Source organism: Nerophis ophidion, linkage group LG04 (genome assembly GCF_033978795.1).
Source record: "Nerophis ophidion isolate RoL-2023_Sa linkage group LG04, RoL_Noph_v1.0, whole genome shotgun sequence".
In the NCBI taxonomy this organism is placed as follows: domain Eukaryota; kingdom Metazoa; phylum Chordata; class Actinopteri; order Syngnathiformes; family Syngnathidae; genus Nerophis; species Nerophis ophidion.
The window spans coordinates 33,950,821-33,964,343 of record NC_084614.1 but is presented as its reverse complement, the minus strand read 5'-3'; the positions used below and the strand labels follow the sequence as shown (position 1 = coordinate 33,964,343).

General features: G+C 40.4%; 1 protein-coding gene across 2 annotated transcripts in view; it reads left to right on the top strand.

Moving 5' to 3' along the window:
* The window catches only part of slc8a4a (solute carrier family 8 member 4a), a 120,162-nt gene that overhangs the window by 81,676 nt on the left and 24,963 nt on the right, over positions 1-13,523 (top strand). For both annotated transcript variants that reach the window (XM_061897891.1, XM_061897890.1), the window contains exons 6-7: positions 891-1,009; positions 8,342-8,441. In XM_061897891.1, coding sequence (XP_061753875.1) covers positions 891-1,009; positions 8,342-8,441 — 219 coding nt within the window. The remainder of the gene's footprint in view (positions 1-890; positions 1,010-8,341; positions 8,442-13,523) is intronic.

Below are 13,523 nucleotides of genomic sequence, written 5' to 3'. Positions count from 1 at the left end.
GTGATGGATCTGTGTGGTCTTTACAACATGATGACACAACAACAGTATCGCACCTTGCACTGCAATCATTGTTGACTTGTTTAAGACCTAAAAAGCAGGTGCTGATAAAATACTTTCCTGCTGTGAGATGTTACATTATTTTGGTAGTGTACAGCCTCTAACGCTTACAAAAATGGTTATAAAAATAAAGATAAAATTGGTAAATGGGTTGTACTTCTATAACGCTTTTCTACCTTTTTAAGGAACTCAAAGCGCTTTGACACTATTTCCACATTCACCCATTCACACACACATTCACACACTGATGGCGGGAGCTGCTATGCAAGGCGCTAACCAGGATCCATCAGGAGCAAGGGTGAAGTAGCTTGCTCAAGGACACAACGAACGTGACTAGGATGGTAGAAGGTGGGCATTGAACCAGTAATCCTCAGCTTGCTGGCACGGCCACTCTCCCAACTTTGCCACGCCGAAATATAGCACTGATAAGAATGCCGCTGAATATGGAAAAGTAAAGTACAAAATAAAACAAAATACTTCCATTTCCGTTCTTTACCTACTAAGTTTTTTGGTCTGGTTACTCCCGTTTACATCAGCACCGGTGTCATGATGCTACTGAGTTTCCATTTCCTGACAAATTTTTTTTTTTTTTTGCAACCTTTCAACTTCACATTTCTATTCTAATGTTTATTCTATTATGTCCACTTTATGACTTTTGTGGCCACAAGTTAGACAAGGTGATGATTTCATCCTCTATCTAACACGGCTTCTGTTGAGCCAGCAGTGCAAATACGACCACTGATTGATTACTGTCTTATCATCTTTGCTCATTTTGATTACAATTTTTCCAATCTTGTTCTGGACACCCAGCTGACATTTGGCCTCTCGTGCAGGAGACACCAATGATAACAAGACACCGATTGGTCCAGAGGACGTGGCAAAGATGGGCTGCCCATGCCTGGGGGAGCATACCAGCCTAGAGGTTGTCATTGAGGAGTCTTACGAGTTTAAGGTAATTACTCAAAAACTACTTTTACTGAATGAAACTTCACGCTCTAAGGCAACGCCCTGCCTTGGTTGATAAATCTAAATCAATATCGTTGATTGATAAGTGACTAACAAAAATGAAGTGAATTACAAATATAATTCACAGGGTTCCAAATGACCACAGGGTGGTGGTGGTTACTCGATAAAAATATAAACACAGCACATCCATCCATTCTTCTTTTCCTGGCTGCTTTTTCTGTGCAGAGCCACAGAGGGAGTGGAGCTTTCAGGGTTTTCATACTTGAACGGAATGATTTTCTATATTCAAACAAAAAGGCTTCGATGTATTTAGTTTTCATTGGTGGTTCAAGTCTCCGATTACATTTCACAGGACTTCCTCGGAGTCCATTCAAGTAATAATGATAATCTGTGATTAGTGAGGTTGCAAGAACTAAAAACTTGTAGCGTCCTTGGGCATTGGAAGCACTTAAATAATAGCAGTATAGAATAGATATCACAGAATATGTATGCACTGTATGGACGACGGCAGTGGAAAATACAAGGCCTACAAAGATTAGAGGGGTAAATGCTACTAAATGGCATCACTCTCCATTACCTAGAGTGCTCCGTTAAGTCTGATTGCATTTGTTACTACACAGATGACGAAAATCAGAAGTGAAAAGGTGAGTTCGGCTGACCATGGGACTGCACAGACAGAGTGAAACAGTTAGAATATAGATGAATCCTTCAAAGCTCTCCAAAAGTTCTTGACTCTGGAGACTGAACATGGGAACATTCAGTAAACATTAAGGATGAAACGCTAAGGGAATTTGTGAAGGAGCCCTTGAAACCAGAAATGTTTAGGGATTTGACAATATTGTATAGTCCAGGGTTTTGCAACCGGTGGCTATGGAGCTGCATGCGGCTCTTCTGCCTCCTTGTTGTGGCTTCCTCAGGACTTTTTGAACCCCAGAGTGAGAAAAGTTAGCATTTTTAAAAAGAGTTCTATAATTTCCGACCGACTGTGAGGCCGTGAATGATATGATAAGTCCTGAGGCGCGAGGAAGGCAAATAAAAGGGATTGAAAGCCTGTGTGTTTCGTTCAGTTTCTTGAGTGGGCAACCCTTGGGGATTAACAATGAATACTTCCAAAAAAAAGAAAAGAAAAATGGAAAAAAAGTTGAATTACACATGGACAGATTGCTTTTCTTGTAAAATAAAAAAGCTTAAAACTTTTATACGTTGTGTTACGCTTTGCGAATCTGTACTATTTTTTTTTTTTTTAGTGGAAGAAGCGGTAAAATGTCTCTTTTGATAGTAAAGGTTGTAGACCCCTGGTATAGTCTATTCACTTTCAGATATCACACTTTTTTTCAAGATGGCGCCACTGTAGTGGCTGCTGGTTGCAGGATCTCTGCGCTCTTGTGTCTCCTGCTTTATGGTCTTGATGTTTACTTTTAGTTTACTTGTGGGGTTTTTTGCCCTCTGGTTCTGGCCTTTCGGGACTGCACAATAAATTGGGGAATTTTCATGGCCTTCACGCTGATTTTTAGTGCTTTCGGATCTGTCTTGGGGAGCCATTGCCATGTTTGCACAGGAGACCAGATGCTGGCTCTTTGCCACGCAGGGGTTTGTGTTGAGAGTCCGGAGAAAATGATGAGGATGAGACAGGGCTGCGGAGCTAGCGTCGAGCGTCAGGATGGACGAACTTCACAGAGACCTGGCTGAACGAGCATGTATCGGACACTTCGGTCTACCTGGACAGATTCTTGGTCATTCGAGCAGACTGGACATTAGCCGAGAGCTTGTGGGCACTCTAGGATAGAGTAGGCTCTCTTTGGTTGCTTTGTTGGGTCTGTTCCCGTCTCTGGCCATGCTGCCCCCGTCCCAAGCAGACGATGGTGTGGAGCACTGCAAAGGCCAGCCCATTAGTACAGTATGTGGGTGTTCAAATGGTGATTTTTGTTTTGTTTTGTTGTTTATCTATGCATGGTGCAATCGTATATTCACGTCATGTATTATTTAGGCTATCTTTTTTTTTTTTTAAACAGGGGTGTCAAACTCATTTTTATTGAGGGCCACGTCGCAGTAATGGCTGTTTTCTTAGGGCAGTTTTTTAAAAATACATATTTTACATTATGCATGCGGGTAATAATATGTGATTAATCAAAATGCATATGCATTTGAATGTTGGATTTTTTTTTATGTATAAATTGCTTTAAAATCATAAATAAAGGTGACAAGCAGATATTTAACTATTTGTTTTTATGTCATGAAAATAGTTCTGCAATACAGTATATTATAAAATAATTGGCATGATCAGATAATATTTAAAATATGCATTTAGTAAAAAAAAACTAAGAAAAAGTATTTTATTGAGACACATTATTTTCCAGGCTTTTGCGGGCTACATAAAAGGATGTGGCGGGCCAGAAATGGCCCCGGGCCTTGAATTGGACACCTGTGTTCTAAACCAGTGGTTCTCAACCTTTTTTCCTTGATGTACCCCCTGTGAACATTTTTTCATTCAAGTACCCCCTAATCAGAGCAAAGCATTTTTGGTTGAAAAAAAGAGATAAAGAAGTAAAACACAGCACTATGTCATCAGTTTCTGATTTATTAAATTGTATAACAGTGCAAAATATTGCTCATTTGTAGTGGTCTTTCTTGAATTATTTGGAAAAATATATATAAAAATAACTAAAAACTTGTTGAAAAATAAACAAGTGATTCAATTATAAATGAAGATTTCTACACATTGAAGTATTCATCAACTTAAAGTGCCCTCTTTGGGGATTGTAATAGAGATCCATCTGGATTCATGAACTTAATTCTAAACATTTCTTCACAAAAAAAGAAATCTTTAACATCAATATTTATGGAACATGTCCACAAAAAAAAATCTAGCTGTCGATGTTGTAAGCACAATACCAATGGGAGCAATTTGCAAATTGCTTCCAGCTATATATTTGAATACTGTGTGGTGCACATTTTGCAAATCAATGGGCGCAATTTGCAAAATGCGCAACCGCATTTTGCAAATTTGTATAATGCAGTTTGTATAATGCACAATCTTTTTTGGCAATTTTGGAAATTGCTTCCAGCTATATATTGATTGTGTTGGATGTTCTGGCTACTAATCCTAACCCTAACCGCTGTTCTTCTTCTGTTCGATGTAGCTTTCTGTGCAGAATTCCGCAAATTCTTCTTCAGCTGTCCTCAAACCATCCATTTGCACGGTCGCGCCATTTTCAAACAAAATCTCGTCTTGAATCTCGTCTTGCATATCGATATGCAAATTGCTTGCGCACAATGGAAATGACGTATAATTTGCAAAGTGCGCGAGATTGGTGAAAGGCTTACAACATCAACACTGAATATTGCATTGTTGCATTTCTTTTCACAGTTTTTGAACTTACATTTATATTTTGTTGAAGTATTTTTCAATAGATATATTTATAAAGGATTTTTGAATTGTTGCTATTTTTAGAATATTTAAAAAAAATCTCACGTACCCCTTGGCATACCTTCAAGTACCCCCAGGGGTACGCGTACCCCCATTTGAAAACCACTGTTCTAAACGATTGTAGCTGAGATAAGCTCCAGCACCGTCACCCCCCGACCCCAAACGGGACAAGTAGTAGAAAATGGATAGTTTTACTTTTGGAGCTGTATGTAAAAATTGCGACTACGCAGGTTTTTTCTCCTTTAATGTCTTTTGTGTTTTTTATGTTTTTATGTTTCTTTTTATGTTTCTCTCCTGTTTCAAACCAAGATGGTGCCGCAGACGGCCACAACAGTACTGAGCTGCGTATATGTTATTGTTTTACTTGTATCTTGCATTGAGCAAAGAGAGCACAGTCATCGTGTGTTAAACATACTTGACCAAAGAAATTGTTTGTGATACTAATTGATGCTGGTTGGGATTATAATGTCTATAGTGGGACCCCAAACATTTGCTGTGGGACCCTATTTTTATGACTTGATGGGGTCCATGGGACCGCATTTAGAAAATTCCTAGCGCCAACACTGCTGTTAACAGAGGAGAAAAATGCTTTATTTAAATAAATATATTATTTATAAAGCAAGTTAGATAGATAGCTAGACGGACGGACGGACGGACGGACGGACGGACGGACAGACAGACAGACAGACAGACAGACAGACAGACAGACAGATAGTACTTTATTGATTCCTTCAGGAGAGTTCCTTCAGGAAAATTAAAATTCCAGCAGCAGTGTACAGAGTTGAGATCAATTTAAAAAAGTAAAAAGTAAATAATGGGGGTTTAAATGGAAACAAAATACTGAATTATTACAATAAGAATAAAAATAAAAAGCAACAATGGGAATAAAAATTTAACAGTAAAATAAGAATATAACAAGAGAAACTAGGCAGTAGTGACCATGTTATGAAACGTATTGCACTGTGATTGTTTTGCATCCCCTGTCATCCTTGTACCCCCCGCCCCCCTCCCCAGAGAGAAGTTGTACAGTCTAATGGCATGTGGGACAAAGGAGTTTTTTAGTTTATTAGTCCTGCACTTGGGATGAAGCAGTCTAGCACTGAACAGGCTCCTCTGGCTACTGATAACATTATGCAGAGGGTGCCTGGCATCATCCAGGATACTCACTAGTTTGTCCACAGTCCTCTTCTCTGCCAAGTTCAAGTATCATTGGCAAATTTTCACCTAGTCCGGGCCTTGGCGTGCTGCACGTCTTGGCACGTATATGTGTCCTCTTTTTGGGATTTCAAAATATGGTCAGCCTACCTAAGTTAATTAATCAAACGATAAATTACAGTTAACTTGATAACTTTCCCGGCAGCGATGTATTTTCATGTCTTTGTGTGTTTCTTTTCTTCGTCTCTTGCTTCCAAACTTGATGCAAGAGGGTTCACTCTGTGTATCGTTGTCAGGACCTAAGCATGTTCATTCAATAGCATAACTACATGAATGGAATAAACCCTCTTGTCGCTCATTCACAATCTTTGTCTCTGTGAGTGAAAGCTGGACTTCTAGCTTTTGACAGCAACAGAGCCTTGCTTGTCGTTAGTGAGAACCACCGTAGGGTACAAAACTTAAGAGAGAAAGGGAGATTGCAAAGCAAATTTCCAGTGGTGGGAATATTTTGGTTTCAAACTGAATGAACAAGAATCAGCTTAACACGGACAAACAAGAAAGAAAAAAGACCCAAACTACAGCTCAATATTTAATATATCAATTATTTAGGAGCAAGTCCATTTTATTTTCATTGGTTGTTTACCGTATTTTTTGGACCAGATTTTAAAGCGTACTATCGATAAAGGGTTCTATACAGGTGTGTTTTCATGCAAAAGGCACACCGAATCATAGGGCGCATTAAAAGGGTCATATTAGTGAAGTGAACTATATTTTTATAGCGCCTTTTCTCTCGTGATTCAAAGCGCTTTACATAGTGAAACCCATCATCTACATCTTTTAAGCTACATTTAAACCAGTGTGGAGCAAGAAGGTAGAGTGTCTTGCCCAAGGACACAACACCATGACTTGGATGGCGTAAGCGGGTATCGAACCTGGAACCCTCGAGTTGTTGGCACAGCCACTCTACCAACCGAGCCGCCCCAAATATTATGATGCTTTTCTACATTTAAAACACTTCCTTGTGGTCCACATTACATGTAATTGTGGTTCTTTGGTCAAAATGTTGCATAGATTGTTTTAAAAACCATCTTCAAGCCGCGTTGTGACCGTCTTTTCAGGATGCACCGTTTTGTAGGCAGTCTTATTTACGTGGCTCTACTTTGACAACCTCTTCTCCCTGTCATTTTTTTTGTACCGGTAGTTTTTAGCGCTTCCATAGCGAGTCTACTGACAGATATAAATTAGAACTGTATGCTAATTTGTAATAGAAATGTCAAAAGCAGAAGATGACAGCGCCACAGCAGAATAGAGAAAAAGAAGGAGCTTTTTCACTACGGCGCAGACTTATTTATACAGATCCCAAACACACAACAGCATGTAGTAATAGTTGGTTTTGCATAATACAAAACAAAACACCAGATATGATGTCTCCTAATAGGTGCCATTTTGGGGTCCTTATATATACACCCTAAAAATAACCGTATGTTGAAGCACAGTATGTCTGATTACCGTAGCCGTAATGCTCCGAAAGGCCATCAGGCGTTGCGGCTTCCGAGCATACCAAAGTCGTACTAAAACATTTTGACAGATTTTTGAGCGTTGGTGTGTGTAATGTTCTATATTCTCCATGAAACATAAAAGAGTTGGTGTTGCTTGCTTATGGGTACTTGATAACACCATTTATTGAACAGGTGTCAAGTCATTCTGCAGTCCACATATATCTTTTATGTGTGATTGCCATCTACTGGTCTCACTTATAAATTACACCATGTAACACATAAAATTGGTTCAAGGTCAGTAAGCACAACCACAATTCATAATGTACATTAGGCGCACTGGGTTATAGGGCGCACTGTGAATTTTTGAGAAAATTAAAGGATTTTAAGTGCGCATTATAGTCTGAAAAATAAGGTAATTGAGTACAAACATAGGATAACAAAAAGCTTCTGATTTTTCTGAAAAATGCTAATGAAAAAAAGTTTACTTTGTTTTAACGGGTCACTTGCATTACAATTATCATATATTATGATTACATTTGTGCTTAATATGGTTTTAAAATAACGCTGACAATAATATTGTTTATTTATGTCAATAATTTGTCAAAAAATATATTGTCCAGCAAAATTTGTTATCACCTCAGGCCTATGGTTAGCATGCTAATACTTAAAATGGGACCCATTACCTCCCTGTTGGCACCCAGCATCAAGGGTTGGAATTGGGGGTTAAATCAACACAAATGATTCCCGGGCACGGCACCGCTGCTGCTCACTGCTCCCCTCACCTCCCAGGGAGTGAACAAGGGTGATGGGTCAAATGCAGTGGATAATTACGCCACACCTAGTATGTGTGTGTGACAATCATTGGTACTTTAACTTTAACATTTAAGGTTCTACTCATGTGCTTCTTTTAGAGCTGCATGATTTCCAAGCTGCCATTCATGACATCACGGCTTTAATCTCAAAATATGCGCTCCTTTCCTCCCTTTTAGAGCCACAGAAGCCATTTGCTCATCTTTTTCCAGTTCAAGCCGTGTCCTCATAAGAGCTCTATATTTTCTGCACTGGTGGAAAAAGACGACATAATGCTGGCAAAGAGGCTTTCCCCCTGAGGGACACTCGGTTCTGTGCTCCTTTGCGTCTGTTTTGGTGACTCATTGTGCGCTTAGCTGTGACACCTTAATGCAGTACTGATACGGTTTAAAAAAAAAAAAAAATGGCTGTCTTTGTTTCTCCACAGAGCACGGTTGACAAGCTGATTAAGAAGACTAATCTGGCTCTGGTGGTGGGGAGCAGCAGCTGGAGGGAACAGTTTGTTAGTGCGGTCACTGTCAGTGCAGGTGAGTTGAAGTCGTCTTAAAAAGTCTCATCAGTTCACTCCGCTGTGACCTGTGGAAGGTAAAAAAAACAAAAAAACTCAGAGCTTGATCGACTTTGCCAGCTGCTTCTGATTAGTACCACCTTTGAAGCATCCAAACTTTCAACTTAATGGACTAACTTTTCAACCTTCATTAAATATTTTTATAGCTTTTGGGATGATATATTGACTTACAGCTGGTTGAATGACACCTGTGTCATGTCCTGAGGGTGTCTGTATCGCTTTCACTGACACAGTGACTTTGGGGTGGGAGGCAGGAACCCTGCCGTACAAAAACTACAAATGTTTTGACTTGCTTTACGGCACAGGTCACACCCTAGGTCCCCGTTTGCAGCGTGCAATTACTGTTTTCATGGCAGAAGCTGTAAAACTACCAAAGAAACGAAAAGTTTTGTCGGAGCTTACCCAGATAAATGAACAGTCAGGACGGGATCAACATTGACTTGCTGGTGTGAGCTCAAAGACAAAGTATTTCAGATGCTGTCTTGGCTATGTTCCTGCTGGACTAGTTCGCTCAAATCAAAATACTAATGATAATATTACCCATCGGAAATTTGCGTGGCAGCACTAAATAGCCACAAGCGTGATAGTTTCACTAATACTTCCTTAGGAAAAATCTCCCGCAAGTCTTTCTTTGCTTCAGACCTGCATCCGCCCCGATACATTTTTTGTTGTAGAGTCATGTTTGTAGTTCAATCCAAGATCATTTCTTGATAGTGTCTGCTATTTAACATTAGCACAGCCATTAGAGACGTAATGTTTGTGACAATTTTACAGCAGACATCATGTAAGTTCAGCGCTATATGCGCTAGTCCTCATGGGAGATGTGGTTTTCTTCTGGAAAAACAAAACGCTTTGGTCCACAAAATCAACCAAAACTGAAAGTCCTTATGTGGGGCTATAAATGTTTCAATGTATTTATGGTAAATGCTCTTGACAAATTAACGATATCAACTCACTATTTATGTATCGTATTTTTCGGACCGTAGGGCTCACCTTAATAAGACGCACTGCCGATGAGCGGGTCTATTCAGGTCTATTTTAATACAAAACCTGCTCAGTGGTCTAGCGGTTAGAATGTCCGCCCTGAGATCGGTAGGTCGTGAGTTCAAACACTGGCCGAGTCATACCAAAGACAATCAAAATGGGACCCATTACCTTCCTGCTTGACACTCAGCATCAAGGGTTGGAATTGGGGGTTAAATCACTGCTGCTGCTCATTGTTCCCCTCACCTCCCAGGGGGTGGAATAAGGGGATGGGCAAATGCGGAGGGTAATTTTACCACATCGAGTGTGTGTGGCCATCAGTGGTACTTTAACTTTATAAGGCGCATTAAAGGGGTCACATCATGATTTTTTCTACTTTTAAAACAGTTACTTGTGGCCTACATAACATGTAATGGTGGTTCTTTGGTCAAAATGTTGCATTTATTAGAGCACAATTTTTTTAGGACTTATGCAGATCCCAAATACAGATCAGCAGGTACCAGAAGGTAAGAAAAGTTGGTTTTGCATAATATTGCAAAACAAAACAGCAAATTTGTCTGGTAACAGGTTCCATTTTGCAGTCCTTATACACACACAATAACAGTACTTGTATGTCTGACTACGGCAGCTGTAATGCGTCGACAATCCATGAAGCGGTGCGGCTTCCTAGCTTACCAAAGTCGTACCAAAACATTTTGACGGATTTTTGAACGCTGTGTGTAATGTTTTATATTCTCAATGGAACATTTGAAGTTTTGGTGTTGTTTACTGGCTTCATATTGCAGTCTACACTCTGATGTGTGACTGCTATCTACTGGTCACACTTATCATTACACGACATACCAAACAAAATTACTTTGAAGTCGGTAAGTACAACCAGAATTATTCCGTACATTAGAGGAACCGGGTCATAAGGCGCAGTTTATAGGCCGAAAAATATGGTAGGTATTCACTGAATTTGTAATCATTACCAAAAAACAACAGGATTTTGAGAAAATGAAAATAACCAATCAAATACTGATATTACCCTTAGTATGGATAAGACCAATTCATGGATGGAATTCATGGATGGATCCACCATGTTGCATGTTGTGTACTGGCTGTGGCAATGCTTTTTTTGATTAATTGAAACTTTTATTAGTAGATTGCACAGTACAGTACATATTCCGTACAATTGACCACTAAATGGTAACACCCGAATAATTTTCTCAACTAGTTTAAGTCGGGGTCCACGTTAATCAATTCATGGTAATGTCAATGTAATAAAGCAGGGTTGTCCATAATACAGCCCAGGGGCCAAATGTGGTCCACTGACATCTTCCATTTGGCCCATGAGACGGCACGAGTTCCATAAGCAATATGGCCTATCATATACATATAACCACTGGTTGGATAGCTGCCATTTTCTCGCCTGTCACCTGGTGGCCAATGATAGTAACACAATCATTAACTGTACTAACTGCTGTTGCTGTTTGTGACGGACTTCCCGCCATCACCGTGTGGGTTGCCAGGACCATGGACGCACGACACCTCGTAGCAGGGTTGACATACATTTATTATTTCAATAAATGTCATCTTTGTGTCCCAATCGGGCGCGCCACTTTCTAGCGCGCCCTTGGCTGCTTGTCTTTGATTGATACTTTTATTAGTAGATTGCACAGTACAGTACATATTCCGTACAATTGACCACTAAATGGTAACACCCGAAGAAGTTTTTCAACTTGTTTAAGTCGGGGTCCACGTTAATCAATTCATGGTAATTCTTTGCGCCCCTTTCGGTGGCCGAGTGTTGCGTCTTCCGCGGGGGCTCATGTCTTCTTAGGTCTCTCGTCGCTCGTGTCGTTGCCGGGGTTTCCTCCTCCGTACTGCCTGCTGATCCTGCCCCCTTCGCCTCTCTTATGATCTCGCAGCAGATGGAGAGATTGTGAGCAGGTGTGTGTTGTCCACACCTGACAGAAATTGCCGCTCTCGTGCCGCTCCGCATGCGTCACGCCTCTCCTCGCCACCGCATGCCCCGCCTCCTGGCCTCCCTCTTGGCCAAGGCTGTCTCTCTCAGCCCGCTGTCGGCCCGTCGGCTGCGTCTCTCCACACTGTTGTTTAAGCCTCGCTCTAAACTCATATAATCTACTTGTTAATAACTACTTACTTTCAGCTACATCGCGGTTCCATCCACACTTCAACTTTATTAAGCACTTATTTCTTGGTGTTGTTTCAAGCTAGTTTAGCAGCTTGCAAGCTTGCTCTCGGTGTATAACATGTTTAGCCTCTTCCTCCAGCAAAAATGCTACTTCATATTGATACTTAAAGGGTAACTGCACCTTTTTTGGAATTTTGCCTATCATTCACAATCATTACGACAGATATGACAGGTGGATTTAAATTTTTTTAATGCATTTAAATTTTAAATATTAAATAAAAGTCCACTTACAGCGCAGCCAATGGGAACTTCTCTATTTCGCCCATTAAATCCAATAAATAACCTTTCAAAAACTGCCAAAAATACTCCATTTACATTTGGTAACTTGAATGTTAACCAAGTTAGTGATATTGTTATTATAAGCAGTAACGCACACAAACTATTAATAGCGGCGCCATGAACACTTCCATGAGTGCCCATGTTTTAAGTCATTGAGTGGTCTACTGCTTCCCTGCTCCATGTAAGTTTGTTCTAAATCATAAATCATGCATCTTCCCTGGACAGAAAAAGTCTGAGTAGGTATTCCGACAAGTCGGTACACTTTGACAGCCATTTAGAACTCGGAAAAGGCCAGAACGACACAAAAAGACGCTTGGACCCCTCTGCCACTGCCCCCACCCTGTTTCTTTGCGAGGACTATGAGACCGTCTTCATCTAAATGGGAATATATGAACACCCCAGCAGTCCGCATCCTAATGACAGCAGACTTTCCACGGTAAGGGATGTGTTATTATGCCTGTTGGCCCCCATAAAGTCTGCAGTGAGTAGTAATCAGTGATGAAGAATAAAAAAGCAAATGCCGAGATGCTTAAAAAGATCAAAATACGTGAATATTAATTGTTACTATAAATGTGCCCGTTTCTACATTACATCTATACTAAATACATTGTATGTATAAAACCTCAAATAGAGGTGTTTGGTTGTTTTTTAAGGACTTGGTAGGTGGAAATGCGCGGCTTCCATAGGTTTCATTGTAAGTACACTTTTGATTGCATTTATTTAACATTTAGAATGCAAACAAAAAAAAATTCTCTCTTAATGACTGTGGACGATAGGCAAAATTCCCCAAAAAGTGCAGTTCCCCTTTAAGATACAAAGAAATGTAGTATATTTGGCATAATCCAAGCGATTATTATAACTGGAATTAGCTGCTAGCCACAGGCGGACTAAAAATAAATAGTGTCAGCCGAAGCAGATCAACATCTGTGATCGGCATTAAAATGGGAACGACATGGCGCAATTGGGAGAGTGGCCATGCCAGCAACGTGAGGGTTCCTTGTTCAATCCCTACCTTCTACCAACTTCATGTTTGTTGTGTCCTTGAACAAGACACTTCACCCTTGCTGCTGATGGGTCGTGGTTAGGGCCTTGCATGGCAGCTCCCGCCTTTAGTGTGTGAATGTGTGTGTGAATGGGTGAATGTGGAAATAGTGTCAGAGCAATTTGAGTACCTTGAAGGTAGAAAAGCGCTATACAAGTATAACCCATTAGCCATTTTAAAAGGCATTAATCGACAATGGGAGTTCAAATCCCGGCCGAGTCATACCAAAGACTATAAAAAAATGGGACCCATTGCCTCCCTGCATCAAGGGTTGGAATTGGGGGTTAAATCACCAAAAAATTAATCCCGGGCGCGGCACCGCTTCTGCTCACTGCTCCCCTCACCTCCCAGAGGGTGATCAAGGGTGATGGGTCAAATGCAGAGAATAATTTCGCCACACCAAGAGTGTGTGTGACAATCATTGGTACTTTAACTTTACATGCCGGCTTTTCACCATTTGAGTCATTAAGTTTTACTGCACTCTAAAAAACTGGAATCTTGTCCTAATCATCATGTGTCATTCAGGGAAAGTCAGAAAA